Genomic DNA, 17,008 nt, shown 5'->3' on the forward strand with positions numbered 1-17,008 from the left:
TGCTTTGTTGAAGCAGCCACTTAAAGAACTGAGCTAAGGGCAGGCCCTCAAACTGGGTTTTTTACATGCAAAAATGATCAACATCGTATAACTTGTATAAATTATATCGTATAGTGGTACTTCATATCACAGAGAAGTATACACAGAAAGAACTATCATTTTGTATCTCTTCCAAAACCAGTTACAGGGCTGGCCAAATAGCTCAGCAGATTAAAGTGCCTGCTTAGGTAGACTCAGTGGCCAGGGTTCGATCCCCGGTGTGCCATCCTGGCCCTGCCCCCGGGGGTCACTGTGAGTCCATCTACGCAATGAGACCCTGGAGACGCTTACTAAAATACCCAAAAAAGCAAACAAAAAACAAACAACAAAAAACAATTGCATTATCCCAAACTCAGGCCAATTTAGAAAAAGTTTGTATTTCAAAAGGGAATGGCAAAAGCAGCGAGAGTCATGGGTTGGAGACCTTCAGAGAAATCTGAAGCATACAAAGTGAACAGTGTCCAAAATTTCTTAGGTGAGTCTTTTATTGTTGGTGGTAGTGAGTCAACACTTCAAAAAACTGTTTTCTTTTATGAATATTAGAATGTTTTCAAGGTCTAGAAAAAAAATCCCTATTTTATGTTGCATAATCGTCTTTCACACTTCCTTAGTGCTTACGAAACAGACTTACCTTTGCTAAACAGATGTTTACCTGAGGAACAAGGGGCTCAATACAGTGACTGTAATACCTCAAGTAATAAAGGATTAAAGGGGGCTGGTGAGATGGCTCAGTTGTCTAAAGCACCTACTTGGAACAAGCTTGGCAAAGCACAGGGACTGCGGTTCAATCCCCCAGCACCACATGCCAGCCAGCTCTGCCCCCTGGTGGGCTGAGTTGGCCATACACACACACACACACACACACACACACACACACAAATAAATAAAAAATTTTTTTTAAAAAGCCTAAAAAAAAAAGTAATAAAGGATTATGTCCATGTGTACTGTGCCTCTGATGGCCACTTGCTTCAGACTCACCAGAGAGACTCACACTAGAGATGGAAGACCCAAGCCCTTCTGTAAATCCTTTATACCAAGCTTTGTCCAGCTTAGGGAGTACGACAGTGTGCCAGAGGCAATATTTTCTCCCTTCTGCCTGCTACTTACTTTGTTGACCTCAGAATTTTCCCTAGTGCTTCATAACAACTTACAATGAAATTGTTCAGGTTTATTTATAAGTATAATAGGAAACCAGAATTTATCACTCAAGTTATAAAAAATATTTTTAAATATTTCTTTGTGTGTGTGTGTGTGTGTGTGTGTGTGTGTGTGTGTGTTACCAGGGAGCGAACTCAGGATCTTGAGCTTGCCAGGCTGTTGTTTAAGCCACTGAGCTATATCCTTGGCCCCCTGGATTTTTAAAATAGAATGTGTCAGATATCTGAAAAAGTATAAGAAATAATATCAGGGTCTACTCATGTACATTGCTACTCAACATTAGAAGTAAATGTCCTGAGTATGATTAAAATGCCTTTATGACTCCTCTTGCCACTTTCTCTCCCACAGAGATAACCACTCACCTACACATCGTGCCTATTATTTCTTCACTTTTCAACTGGATAAAAGCTTTTCTATCCCACAAATCCTGACTTGCCTTCTTCTTTGAATCATTTAAACTCCTATTTATAAAATGCCACATTGTTTCCTAAATCAAACAAAACTTTGGTCAAAACATAAAAAACTAAATCAAAAAACTGAGCAGCCACATATTTACTTTAGTTTAAATATGCTACTTTTAAAACATAAGGGCATTTTGGGAGACAGCTTTAACCCTATGGCCTGGGGGTGTAACTCAGTGCTAGAGCTCTTGCTTAGCATTCGTGAGGCTCTGGATTTTATCGCCAGCACCACACACACACACACACACACACACACACACACAATTAAAAAATAATAATCACATGGTGGCAGATAGAAATATAACTGAAAAGAATTACAACCCCCCAGCAGGCCAGCGTATGTTTCTAGGAATTCCTGCACGGGGCTGCAGCAAAGACATGATCAGATCCTCCTGGCCTTTCCATGACTCACCAGGGGTGAGTGGAAGGAATTCAAAACCAGTGTGATAGAGGTCTCATTTCAAAAAAATTTAACAAGTTAAAATATAACATTCTACTTCATTATCCTAAGATTAGATTGAAAACTTTAATACACTACACTAGTTTTCCATTAACAGAGACTGTCAGTTTAAACATGTTAGTAGTATTTATTAACAAGAAGACAATAGAGAGTCCATATCTATAAAACATTTTTGCAGGGTGTACTTGGTCTATCTAAGTTGCTGATTACAAATAAACATAAAATTTATGGAATTGGGGGGCATAGATGGCTAGAGCATGAGGAAAAGGGTATAATATTGTTGGCTCTGTAGTTAACAAAGTAGAAAGCAGTGATTTCCAAAATTAAAATTTTAAGGGTTGTTTCTGCATAGATTTCTTGAAAAGCACAATTTTGGCCTACTCTGAAAGGAAAGGGGCTGTCCCTGTTCTACACGAAAAATGGGCTACCTATAAGGTTTTTCTTTCTTTCTTTTTTTAGTTACAAATGATGTACTGAACTCAAATACCAGGGGAAGTGACTGATAGAAGCTTATTACCATCATGCTAAGATGCCAAGCCAAGGCTACTAGACTCTGGCTTTGGCTAAAAAGGTTTGTGTCATGTAGACACCCATGCAAATGAAGAGATTAAGGTAGTGCCTCTAATAGAAGCTACACAGCAGTACAAATTAGACTGACTGACTTTTGAAGAGAGGCTGCAAACAGGGAGCGTAAAGGTTGGATTCTACTCATAGATGTGTTCTGCTTGACCCACAGTGTGTAACTTTTTTTTTTCTGGATTCGAATCCCTTAAGATAGTACAGGTACACTCTGACTTTCCCCACTTTTCACCACTCCCTTGTGTCCATAAGTTTCAAGGGTTTACATGATCTTCGTAGGCCCTTCTATAAACACAGATGTATTAAAAATAGTATGCCGTGCTGGCCCTAGAACCCAGGGCACTGTGCTGGTCCTGAAATCTAGCATGGTAGTGTACGCCTGCAATTCTGATGTTGGGGAGGCTGAGACCGGAGGATCACTATGAGTCTGAGCTACATAGTGAGACCCTGAACCAAACAAACAGATACATACATAAATAAATAAATGATTAAAAAATAGTGGTGGAGACATTATTTCAATTTTCAGACAAACTGGGAAACTAAAAAACCAGAAACTAAGCAAACCTCTTGTTTCATATCAAAGGCAAATAGAAAACAGTCCTCGAATAGAATGATTCTTAGAAAAACATAACATGTACTTGGCTTAGACTAGGAATTAGATCCCACGTAAGATCTGAATGATCAGGTTTTAAGACTCTCCCAGCACCTTTCTAAATGGCTGAGAGACACCTGTTATCTCACTAAGTCTAAAGATGGCACTTTGGCCCTTTAGTTCTGTAAATTAAGTAGTGTTTCTGTAAACGACAAAGGTTCAGAGATAACACTTGAGCAACAGACCACAAACCCCACCCCCAGCTGGGCCTCACCTTGGGAGTGGTGTCTCCTGAACCTGGGGACTGGCTGCTGTTGCGACTCCAGCCGGCTTCTTGACAGGTGGCTGGATTCTGCTCTTCAACCTGGCGGGACACGATGAGGTGGACACGCCTTTCACTGGCCTGGGTAAGAAGACATGGACATTAGCCTCTCAGAGCTCCCACACACAGCACCTGTTCCAGGGTATATTTTATGCCAGTGCTCATTTTGTAATTTGGCAAAAGCATGAGAGATACTTCCTTTAACCCTAAACCTGATAGTCAATATTGCTCCAAGGGAAACCAAGGAAAAGTTTGGCTCATACACATCATCAGATGTTGCCAGTAATTTTTAAAGGAGGATTCATTGTATACAGGCCCCATCTGAAGGCCTTTATGGTTGGAATAAAGTGCCCACTGTCTAAGAGTAACCCAGAGGAAAGGTCAAAGACCCAGGTAAACAGTTAAGCCAGAGAAAGGAAGGGAAAGGAAGGCCTGTGTCTGTCAATCAGAAACATTCAGATATTGAAGAGGTTGAGCTCTTTAGAAAGACAGGGATGACTTGTTAGGTTCTAATACAGCCCCCCTTTTATGTATTTGGTATAGGGACTCATAGCAATCCTCCTGTTTTCTGCCTTCCTAGCAGTGGGATTACAGGCATGCGCTACCACACCAATTTCGGTGGCCAGCTTAGAATGCCCAGGGGGTAGGGCTGGCACTGCATGTGGGTGTGGGGTGGGCATGGAATGTGGTGCCAGGAATCTAACCCTGGTCTCTGCGCTTGCCTAAGCAGGCACTTAGTCCACTGAGCTATCTTGCCTACCCTAATGTAGCTCTTTTAAAGTTCATTGTCTTGTCAGATCTCTATGGTTGTCCAATAGACCAGCCCGAATCTTTGAGTTTGTATTCTTCTAATAATAAGTGTCTGCAAGGGGCATCAGTTTGGCACTCATGAGTCAGATAAATATTTTTAAGACAGTTGCTAAAGTATAATAAGGATGTTTATTGTAACAATCATGATGATTGGCTGTGAAGTAAGTTAATTCACTTTGTGGAAGTGTAGAAAAAACCCTGCCAAACAGGCCCCAGAAAGGATATCTGAGTTCTACTCCCACTTTCCATCATGCACAGCTCGGGCCTCATCAGGCCTGGTATCTCCAGTCAGCGCCCATGTGCCCTTTCTTTGCTAGACTATCTTTCTTCATATTGCCTGGTGTTTCTCATCACATATAAAGCATGTGTCAGAACAGAACAAAAATAACAAGCCCAGGAAATAATCATGAAGCAAGCTGACATGCAGAACTCTGGTATTAGCCAATTACATTCAATTCTTGGAAAATAACTTTATACTAATTATTTTTTTCTTTGCCCTGCAAACCTCACTTATCTTAATAAGGTTATCTTTGGAGACTCTGAGGCAAAAATCACTGAAAGATAAGCAACAGCAGGCATTCAGGTCAAAAACTTCAGCCACTGAGCCTAGGTTTTCTTTTATCTTTGGGGAAACTGTTTTGAGGGCTCTCAACTGTGTGCTTGTCTCAAGGCCTGCACACTGTATCACGTTCATCTTGGACAAGCAGCAGAGTGCATGAGCTAAGCACCTCGTAAGAACAGAGAACACTTAAGACTTACATATCAGGTCGACTTGCCAGGCAAAGTTCAAATGGCCAAAGAGCAGCTTGCAAAAGCTATTTAATTCACATTTTCAAACACAAATTTCTTATTGGATTTTTGAATGTTGGCTCTGGTTTGAAGTTATTGGCAGAACTAACACTCTAGTAAATAACTCTGGTATCAATTTACTTGGAAATAAATTCTGTGCAAGGCTGGATCTGGGGCTCGTACCAGCCACCTTGTAAATTGCTTACAGGGAAAGACTATTTGATGTACTTTCTTTCATATTTTTTGAAGACATAAGGTGGAAAATGGGCTAATGTGTTTGTACTGGCTCTCACTCCAGGAGCAGCTGGACGCAGGGGAGTGAATTAGCCCTTGGCACCAGACGCCTTCTTTCCACTGCATTGTATGTGGTGGGATGTGAGGAGGGAGCAAGGGGAGGCGAGGAAGGGGAGAATTATATTTTTATTTTATGCCAGGAAGATGGGTAGAGCAGACCTGGCATTTTAATGACCAATAGTGGCTGAAGCTAGGGGTAACCATAGGCAGAGCAGAGATGACAGAGCACTTGTACATTAAGGCATATGTTTCTCACCTAGCCAGGGGTTTCACTATTCCTTTGTGCAGGAGGACTGGAGTTAGACCAAATGTGGTCTTGCTTCCAACTGGATACATGGGTATGTCCTTTAAGGCTCAGTGAACTGCAGCTAACTCAGGTGGGTCACTGAATGTGTTTCTTGTACTAGCTTCATGAACTTTCAAGTTAAGAATCACCACCTGCCCTCCACAGTGCTGCATGGCATTCTTCTACCCAGGAAGCAGAAATGTGGGACACCACATAGACTATTGGCATCAGATTGTCTTGTTCAGACTAAGAAGGCCATAAATACAAATAACAGCACACTCCAAGTCCAGAAGACCCATATTGACTGGGTGGCTCGCTCATGCAGTCAGGTGGGATTTATGTTAGCTGCTGAAAGAGGTAGTCTCTACCTAAAGGTCTACCCATTAAATGAGCAGAGGCTTTAATGATCATATTTAAGAAACAGGTTCATTCCACATTTCCCAGTGGCATCTTTTCAAGAAATTCCCAGAATAAAGCAGTGTGGCTTTAACTGATTTTCAATATAGACTGATGGGGATGAGTCTTTCTATGCTGTCTGGTTGCTCCACTTTAGCTTCGCTTTCAGCAATTGTTCAAGTATCACTGTCAGTCCATCCAACTCATGCTCACAAAGCCCCAGGGAACTCTGGTACACTGGTTTCATTAAATTAGAAAGTTACAGATATGCAAGAGATGTCAGACATCATCTCATCCAACATTTCTCTATAGCCCATGGCTCAGTTCTTCAGCATCATTGCCATGATATAATCCAGCTCATGCATCAATGCCCAAGTGACAGGGAGCTCACTGTGCCCCCAGGTGGCACATGCCAATTTTAGGCAGCACTAATTGGGAAGTTTCTCTGTAGGCTGAATTAAACTTGCTGTACTCTTACTTGCTCATTGGTTGTAGTTAGGACCTGTAGGGCAACCCCAAATCAATTTCCAACCTTATTCAAAGATGACTCCCCTGTCTTCCCTCAGCTCTTTTCCATTGCAGGTCAACTACTCCTACTTGATGAGCTATTTCATGGTTTCAAGACATCTTAAAAAGTTTCACCTTGGCCTCCCTCTAATAAAGTTGGGCAGGCAAGGTGTATAGAATGGGAACTAGATGACAGTTCTGGTCTGCCCAGCATAGTGAGGTCTTTTAGCTGGTGAGCCAGCTGCATGGGGAGCTTCACTGATAGAATTCTCATTACTGCTTCACACAACATAGAGGACTGTCTTTATGTTTGATGGAGCCAACATCCATGGAGGTCTATCTTCATCATTATTGCTTTAGTGAAAGACGATAGTTTATCAGACTGCATTGCAGAACATATTACAGCCACACCATCCACCGCTGAAACTTTGGGATGGTACATACACCGTACAGTAATACAGACAACTGGAAGTATCAGGTCCAAATGATAAGCCAGAAAAGTGCCAAAGTAAGCCAAGCACAGTGACACACACCTGCAATCCCAGAACTTTGGGAAGCTGAGGCAGGAGCAATCCTAAATTTGAGTCCTGCCTAGACAATTTAGGGAGACACTGTCTGAAAAAATAAGAAGGGTTAGGGATGAGACTCAGTGAAAAGCCCCTTGGCCCAATCCCAAGTACGAATCAAATCAATCAATTTTTTAGAAATATGAAAGGCATCAGTTATCCTGTTATTTGATATACATACTGATGGGACCAAAGCCCTTGCCCTGTTCTTTCTTTCAGTGAGCAAAAGAATGTCTATGGGGGGAAATTTTCCTCCTATTGAACAAAAACTTGAGGCTTAGAATAAAACTCTAGAATAAGCTAAGGATATAAAGTAAGTTGATATTCCCTATAGAATGAGTTTGGAAAAGTATACCTGGCATGTAAAGATTTGTTCACCATGGAAACGTCAGGAACTAGCGTGATGCCTGGCTCATTATGAAAAGAATTCATGACTGTTTTCTGCTGGACAGGTGAGCTCTTTTTCTGGCCAAGGGAAAGGCATTAGCCAACCTTGAGGAAAAGTGACCCAAATATGCTAGGAACTGCTAGGGCACAAAAGGAGAATCAAGGGGCTGGAGATATGGCTTAGTGCACAGCATCTGCCTGGCAAGCACAAGATTGTGAGTTTGATTCCTGATCACACTCCCACAAAACAAAACAAAAAACCAAAACAGAACAAAACAAAACAGAACAGAACAAAAAAAAACCCCAACAATAGCACAAAAGGAGAATCAGTGCAGCAGTTTGCTTTCTCTTTCTTGTGAGACTACAGCTCCATATTCACTGTTGCATTCCCAGGAACATATGTCTTTGAGGTATAAAGAAATTAATTATAGACCAGGGTCATACAGATGCCACTGACAAAGTAAAAATAAGCATTTAGTTCCCTCATCCCTCAATTTGCAGACTGTCCAGTAAATAAAATGAGCACACTCCTCTGACTCAAACATCATTTATCTTATGGCATCCAGAGGTTACTTTAAGCACTAAATCTGTTCCATAATAATAAAAAAAAAGTATGTGGTGCTATGAGTAACAGAGAAAAGATAGGTAAATTTCAGGATCCCTAACATTGGCAGCACAGAGCCGCGCATAAAAGTTGCTTGTAAAAAAAAAAAAAAAATTCGAAGTTGAAAAACTGTACAGTTGGCCACTTTCTCAATAGCTCATAATATTTGGAACCCTTACATAAAAATCATTTAGACTTTGAGAATTCAGCTCAAGGATTTACTACCATGCCATAGTAAGACAATTTAAGTAGGGATCGTATTCCATATTAGCTGTGGTGATCTGTAAAAAACAGGTCTTATTTCACTGATGGTTCTGTCTCCAAGGGGACTTGAATGTTTAAATTACCCACAAAGTTCTCCCCTTTTTTCCAAGTATACAGCAAAAACTATGAGCTGGAATCGTATTTAGAACAAATGTAGGTAATATGAGTAGTGCATTACTTGCTTTCTGGCTCTGCCTAGAGCCCTATTTTAATCTTTAGTTTTAAAAGTTTCAAGATCCTAGTTGTCAGTTATCTTTGATGAAATGACCTCTCATTTAATTATTAACTCATTTGAGAGAAAAAATTTAATATACCTTGACATATCTCTTTTTACCACCTCTACAAATGAACTTTGAATTTTTAAAATTTCTGTATTGTTTGAGGGTAGCCATTAAAAAGGCATAAGAGGGATACTTAAATTTGAAATTTACAGTTACTTCTTTTGTTGTTTATATTTAAACTCATAAATATGACTTCATTGATATACAATTCCAAAACACTGAAAGCATTTCAAAAATTGATGTACCTCTCAGTATACATGATTCTTATGTTCACAGCAGGGTAGATGGATGCTGATCTTCCTATTTTCTTTTTTTTTTATTTTTTTAATTTTTAAAAAATTTATTTTTTTATTTGTGTGTGTGTGTGTGTGTGTGTGTGTGTGTGTGTGTGTGGCCAGCTCAGCCCACCAAGGGGCAGGGCTGGCTGGCATGTGGTGCTGGGGGATTGAACCGCAGTCCCTGTGCTTTGCTAAGCTTGTTCTAAGTAGGTGCTTTAGACCACTGAGCCATCTCACCAGCCCAATCTTCCTATTTTCATTCAGTTGGTGAGACCTCTTTTTTTCCCTTTGCCTCAAAGCATTGGTCCTTTATTTCTATGTGCAATTATTTTAGGTTTATATCAGGCAGTTCCAAAGCAAGTAGTCACTTACATATTAATTCTATCTAAGAGTAGTGCTCAAAATGCTTGAGGATGGTGGAAAATCAAGCCGTACTCACTAAGTGGCTAAGCAAGCCAAGGGCTCTGCTCTGGAGGGCTCTGACTTCTCAAGGATTTTCTTCTGCAGAAGACCTTGATTCTCCATCTGTCTAACACTGGAGTCTGGTTAACCCAGCTGCTGAATAAGCAAGGGTTGGGGCTCAACATATGTAAAGCTGGTCCTATTTAAAACAGTTGTGGCCTCTCTGTAATAACTCTTCCCTGAAGTAATATAGAAAAAAACAGAATGTGGTGCTGTGGGCGAGAACATGACCAAGAGGACATGTTGTCTGGGAATTTCTCTGTAAGCAAATGTGATTCATGGAGTAGAAATACAAGGGCACCACAGCCAAGGATTGAGTGGAAATCTGAGTCTCACCCTCAGAAGGGTATTTGGTTAATCCCCCTGGCCTGGAGTCTGTCACAAATATCACATAAATAAAATCATTCTTCAGAAACACCAACAGATTGCTTAGCTGAGGTTTTCCCGGCATTTTATTTTTCAAGCTAACTTTTCCCTTTTATTTTTAAAGAAATTTTTTTCTGCTTATAAAGCACATTGGCTTTGTTTAGTCCGAAGAAAAGTCTTTTTTAGGAAAAAAAAAAGGGGGGGGGATTCTATTAGACAAGATTTTATATCATAAATTAACTTTCTCAGGGAAAATGCTTTTTTCTCTTCTGTTATTAATCTACAAAAGTAGAATGCCATATGCAATCAAGATTTTTCCACATAACATGAGTAAGAGTTTTTCTTTTGTTTCTTTGGAATTACAGTTGGCAAAGATCATTTTCAGAATGTGAGGTTCATTGACTGACCTGCAGAGGGCGTTAAGATGCATAACGTGAAAAAAATTCACCATCTACTCTAAGTCTAGTTTTTAGCAAGAAGAAATGAATCATGCTAAGAATGTAGTTTTTTCATGAAGAAAAACAAATGGCCTCTTCTATTTTCATGTGTGTCTATTTCCACGTTGTTACAGTTTGTGCCTAGACATCCCCCAAAGCCTCATGTGGTAACAAATTGGGGTTTTCGGAGGTGGCTGGATCTAGAGGGTGTGATGCTGGCATTAAGGGTAGGTGATTACTAAATCAGCCCACTCACTTGTTTGACACCAGCCTAATCTCATTAGTCTATGTAGACTAATACAACATAAAAGGGCCAGGAAGATGCTGTGAAGGTCCCTTGTTGTTTTGCTACCTTCTGCCACCATGAACTGTTCTCCTTGGCCAAGTGCCAACCTGCCTTGGAGCCAGCCGATTATGGACCAAAATCTCTACAAACTTTGAGCTAAATAAGCCTTTCCCCCTTCAGAATTGGAGATCAGGTATTTTATCTCATCAATGAAAAAAGCAACTAGGACACATATGTCTGCTTTCTGCTCTCACCCTCTGGCACATCCAGGTTACAGCTACCTGCCTCATGCTGGCTGGGCTATATCTGTGATCAGAGACAGGATTATGTTCCAGATGTGATGAGCTCAGGAACTGTGTCAGTCTTATTTATCACTGTACCGGGACACAAAAACTGCTCAACTAGTAATTACTGAACAAATGCAAAGGGACAAAAAGGAGAGATTATACTTCAGGGACATAAAAGTAGATATAAGCTTGTTCTTGCTAAGTAGCTTGACAACAAAACCCTGTGAGATGAGGGCTGGGGAGATAGCTCAGTGCATAAGCACCTGCGTGGCAAGTACAGGTTCCTAAATTCAATCCCTAGTATCACCAAAAAAAAATAAATAAAATTAATGTGTAAAATATATTACATATTTATAATTTGGCTCTATTGATTAATTTGATAATATTTATAAATAAAAATATCTATTTATTGAGTTTCTTTCCTTGTTAGACACTTATTTAGATGCTTGGAATACAATTATTCCACTGTACTATACTATACTACACTCACAAGTACTCATGAAATAGTGGAAGAGGAAGCAGATTAGGGGACACACTGTGTGTGAGCTCAAGCACATGTACACTGTTTTAAGTGACTGTCAGCAGAGGCCTCTCTGAGGAGAGACTTAGAAGATGTGTGAGAAAGACCCATGCAAGTATTTGAAATCATCTTCCTGTCAGAGGGGCCATAGGAACCTTGGCTTGGACATGGAAGATGTGTCCAGAGTAAGCAAGAAGGCAATGTGATTAAACCTGGTTAAGCAAAGGGAAAGAATCAATGAATTAATAGAAATAATAGAGGCCAAAGTGTGTATGGCTCTGCGCTGTAAGGGTTCACATATCTCGGGAAGGTTCAAGGGGCTGAAGCAAAAAAGGTGACATGATTGGGCTGACTTTGTAAGTGATCATTGTAGCTGCCGTGTGGGGAGCAGGGTGGAGATGACTGAGTGTAGATGCAAGGGAGTCAATGAAGAGGTCCCTGTAGTGCCATTTCTGGAGACTGAGGGGAGAAAAGGTTTGGTTACAAACATGGTAAGTGGGCTGAGTGGGGAGAAGCGAAAAGCCAGGTTTTGGCATTAGGCTTGAGATGCCTTTCAGACAGGCCTGTTTCTCCACGGGGAGACAGCAGACAGACAAATGGATATGATAGTGTGGTAGTCAGAGGAGAACTTAGGGCTGTGCATATGAATTTAGGAACAGAGGGATAAGCCCAGAAAAGCAGTGCCTCTGGCAACACTGCTTTTTTCTCCACCCACTCCACAGGACTTGAGCATGGGACCTCTTGGGCAGATGAACATCTTGAACTAAGTGTCACAGCACAGGGCCAAGGTGCCAGGTATGCTTCCTGTCCTAGTGATCAGGGAAAGTCCCTTTGCCCTCTTGGACTCAGGTTGCCCCGGTCTAAACTGACCATATTTCCATCCACCAGTCAGCTGTTGAAAGGCAGGGACAAGTCATCACACACAACAGTGAAACATTGCCAACACGTCTATGGCTGGGCCCAAGGGTAGGGCAAAAGGATTTGCAGTAGCAAACTGAGCCTTGAGGCCAGTTTCTATTAGTTCCTGCTGTGGATTGTCCATTCCCGGAGTTTTGATCTTGGAGACACTGAATAAAAGCTGCCAGGGTATGCTGGATGATGGGATGCTTCTTTAAATAAGGCCTCTAATCTCATCTCCTATTAGCTCTCCATTGCCTTTAAAGAGTTCCAGACCACGTCACTTTCTTTCCTATTTCATGGACTTAGAAGTAATCTGAGCTTTTAGCCTGGCTTATGGTTCTTCCCATAGTCTGGCCCTTGCCTCTCACTCCTGCTTGTCTATTGGTGCTTTTGTACATGCAGTCCATGTTCCAGGTGTTAATCATTCCCCTGCAGGTTATGAGGGAAATATTATTTTGTGTTGTACCTCCTTAGACTGCCCCTTGTCACATACCCACTTAGAGAACTTTTGCATATTCTTTAAAGCCCAATTTCAAGATCTCCCTCCACTGTGAAGAATCTATAAGTGGAGCTTAAGCAAAGATTTCTCTTGCATCTACACTAGCACCGTACCAAGTTTCTCCACTGCAGAACTATCATGCCACATGGTAGTCATTTTAGAAAAGTTTATCTTTCTTGTTAGACTGTGGTCTTCTTCAAGAGAGCCATGTAAGGGGTCATCATCTTTGTTCTGTGTACCTAACCTAGGGCCAAGTAAGTAGAAGAAACTTAATGCATTTGCTAAATATAGGGAATGAGTGGGTTAGAACCCAAATACTCAGAACCCATTTGGTCCTTCTACAAATAAAGCCAACAGTCCATGAAACATTACCGAGACACTCAGAAAGTTATACTGAGTGAAAAAAAAATCACAAAAGTTTATGTATTATGTAATTCTATCTCAGAACATTCTTGAAATTCAAAATTATAAAAATGGAGAACAAATGAATGATTGGCAAGGGCTGGGGAGGAGGTAAGGCAACAGGAAAGTGGGTGTGGCCACTTTTAATAGGTCTTTGTAGTGTTGGAATTAGTCTGTATCTTGACTGGGTCAGACTCAAGAGCTTGGCTGTGATACTAGTACAGTGCTTTTGTGTATATTAACATGGAGAAAGACAGAGTGATGGGTCCAAAGTTCTCTCTGTATTATTTTAATTCACAATTATTTCAAAATAAAAAGTTAATTGATAAGGAAAAGGAAGAACATTTCATGGTGACCTGCCCAAAGTCAGTAAAATTGATGCTAGAAGGCTCACAGACATTGCACTGGCCAGAAAAGTATATTAGTTTGAAGCACCATCAGGTTTCTATGAACTTTATTTTCCCACATAATAAAGAATTTGTGTACCTTTCTTACTGGGGGATGCTCTGACTTCATGCTTGAGTTTCTGTGAGCTTTCTAAGTTACCTGGCCTTAAAAGTCATGGAGACCAGGATTAGCTTTGATCAACCCTGGTGTGATCTGCACCCACAGGATCCCTGGAGGGTGCACAGCACAGTTTCTTGGATATCCTGGATGTGTCTAGAATCACCCTGAAAGGTCTATGTCTTACACTGGTATGAGGCTGACAATAACCCTGCTGACATTTACTGATCTTAATCTTGTGAGACTGTAGCGCACAACAAAATGTGTTTATTCACAGTCAGCATGGGTGGTTAGCAACACAGAAGGATTGCCCATGACCTTGAGATACATTGTTCTTACCCGGGGAGAAGCTTTGAAACACTGGCCCTTCCATTTAGACTCCTTGAAAAGAAGGTTTGTTTGGTAGAAGTGGTAAGGTATGAGTGGTTCCACCAGTGTGGGAGCCTTTGACTGAAATTTTGGACTATCCCATGACCCACCTGAATCAGAAGAGCTGCAATTTCTGGGCTTCCATGTCGCAGGTCATGTCCATTGATGGCCAATATGCGATCATTCTCTTGCAACTGGCCATGTCGGTCTGCCACACCACCATTTAGTAAGCTGAAGACAAATACGCCAGGCTCAGCCACCTTGCGCACCAGCTTTATTCCAAGTTGCTCATCGGAACTACTTTTGTTGAGTATCACCTGGAAACTGTCATTCCGCGGTCCATAAAAGTGCAAGGCATGACCATTTTTCCTGATTTTGACCTTCTGTTCACGTAGCACTGTGAGCCACAGGACCTGGCAGGGCTGTCGCAGGAGGTTCAGGGCATAGTTGTGAGGGACATTGCTGATGTCCATTCCATTGACCTGGGGAGAGCAGAGTCATCATGCCGTCAGCTCCACCTGCTGTGACCCTTCCTCAAGGCCCAGGCCAGCATTTCCAAGGTCCTGAGTCTCATCCCCAGCCCCACAAAAAAAATAAATGAAAAGCTCAGGGTCTCAGGATAACTGTGACACTTTCCTTCTAAACTTTGCTCTGCTCTCTCCCTTTATCTTGTGTTCAAATATATTCCCTATCATAACAGTACTTTTCAAACCTCTATGAGAAGACATCATCTTCCTTCAAACTTGTCCTTACACAGGTCCTCATACTTAACTGTGGAATCCTGATCTTCATTTCTATTGTCTGCCAAATTTATGTTTTAGCTGGTAGAATGGCAAGGAAAGAAAAAAATGTAGGAAAAGTCAATAGAAATGTAATCAAATGATTACATGATTTTAAACTTCTTTTTTGTGTTGTGGAGAATGGAACCCAGGGCCTCATGCAGGCAAAGCATATGCTCTGCCACTAAGCAGTAATACTCACCCCAAGTTTTTCCATTAAATGACCATTCAAGACAATGTGAGTTGATGTTTTCTTTCCAAAAATCTTCAACTTAATTTTACTCTGTCACCCACATTGGAACTTCTAGCTTCAACCACTGAATGTGTATGTATGTATGTGTATCTATAGCGGGGGTATACATGCCTGAATGTATGTGTGCATGAGTGTGCTGTAAAGATACTAGAGTATGTGTGTGAAAGAATATGCCCACATGTATACATGAGTGTGTTTGGGAATGTGTGTGTCTGTAACAGAGTAAGAAGTCTGTGTATGTGAGGGAGAATATGTGCCTGAGTGTGTATGTATGAGTGTTTCCAAGTTTGTGTATGGCAGAGTGAAAGTGTGAGGATGTGTGAGTGTGTGTGTGTATGTGTGTGTGAATATATGCCAGATTCCAAGATGGTCTTTTGCAAGGTTTTTGCTTGTTTCTACTAAAAGAACAAAGACACCTGCGCAATTTCAAATATACCCATGCAGAAGGAAATTTCTAGGCTCTTTGATTGAAAGGCTGGGAACTTTTTAATGCTACGTCCATGTCCTTAAATTGGACCCTCTCACTTGTGCCTCCCTCACAAACTATAGGGCTTATACCACAGTGGGCCTTCAGGCTTCAATTACTGTGCTGCACAGGCTGAGCCTAGGGGCTTCAGCCCCCGACATTAGTCACTGTTGTGGAAGAAAAGAATTCGCAGCAGTTCTATGCTCTGTGCTTAGGAAGGCCTCTCACAGAAGGATAACAACCTTCTGGGCTTTCTATAGCTGGGAACATTTCTTCTGCTTGCATCCCACCATTAGAGACACCTTGGAATGAGCTTTTACAAAAGTCGTCTATGTAAATCACCAATTCCTTGCTGCACCACAATGGGTGGGGGTGCCCCTGCAAAGATGAGGCTCACCACCTCTTTGTGCACATACAGGGGAGCAGTGTGCAGGAGATGGCAGGGCCTGCTTGCCCATCACTCCCAGGCTAAGAGAGCATCAGGATTCCCTGCTTAAGAGTGCTGGCAGCCCTCTGCCTGAAAAGCCAGCTGAAGTCCACAAGAATCAAATGCTTGCCTTTGCAACCCTCTCAGGCAGCGCAGTTTCTACTACAGCAGAACGGAAGCCATGCAGTGTTGCCCACTGCACTCCCAAAACCCCCGGAGGCTGAGGGGCCCTGCCTGTACTCCAGCTCAGAGACCAGAGGGAATTTTAGCGTTTCTACAGCAACTGCTTTCCATGACCTCTCCTCTTATTCCAGTTAGTCTGCCAAACAAACAGCTCATGATGTGACAGGAACTTGTCCCTCAGCAACCTAGAAGGATGGGATGAAACTATTATCTAAGTATCAGATAGGAAATATATGAGCAGGGAGGGAGTTCTTGTCACATTTGGCACAGGCTTGACTTCTGTCTGATAAACAACTGTTCCTTTATCTTTTCTCCTCTTCTGCAAATTCCTTCTTAAAGTCCTTCCTCTCAACCAAGCCTCAGAAAGTAGTACACCCACAACAATTTATACCGCTCTCCCCAGGAATGTCTCTGGGTTGCTTTTGTTTTCAGGGAAGGCCATTAAACCACAGCAAATTTACTTTAGAGGGGCATCTGAATATGATTATATGAAATATAGACTGCTTCATTAATCTGCCCTAAAACAATCTAAGAAAATATATGTGTTACTTTTGTATTATTTTATACTAATACTACTTAAAAAGGAACCAAAAGCAGCAGCAGAGAGAAAAGGAGGGGGACAAAGAAGAGGTGGATAAAAGGAAGGACAAGAAAAGAGGTAGATGGGAGAAGGAATAGGGGAGAGGAGGAGACAGAAACGCTTATACCCATAAGGGGGGAGCACGTGAGTACAAAAAACCTATTTATTAAATGATAAATTTCATATGAAGAATTCTAACAATATAACTATGTATT

The 17,008-nt window shown here is 41.4% G+C and overlaps 1 protein-coding gene across 5 annotated transcripts in view; it reads right to left on the reverse strand.

The window, feature by feature from the left end:
- Nucleotides 1–17,008, reverse strand: part of Lnx1 (ligand of numb-protein X 1) — a 101,848-nt gene that overhangs the window by 7,609 nt on the left and 77,231 nt on the right. For all 5 annotated transcript variants that reach the window (XM_023711078.1, XM_023711077.1, XM_023711076.1 and 2 more), the window contains 2 exons: nucleotides 14,216–14,587; nucleotides 3,564–3,692 (listed from right to left, as the gene is read on the reverse strand). In XM_023711078.1, coding sequence (XP_023566846.1) covers nucleotides 3,564–3,692; nucleotides 14,216–14,587 — 501 coding nt within the window. The remainder of the gene's footprint in view (nucleotides 1–3,563; nucleotides 3,693–14,215; nucleotides 14,588–17,008) is intronic.

Source organism: Octodon degus, unplaced genomic scaffold, assembly GCF_000260255.1.
Source record: "Octodon degus isolate 3935 unplaced genomic scaffold, OctDeg1.0 scaffold00019, whole genome shotgun sequence".
NCBI lineage: Eukaryota > Metazoa > Chordata > Mammalia > Rodentia > Octodontidae > Octodon > Octodon degus.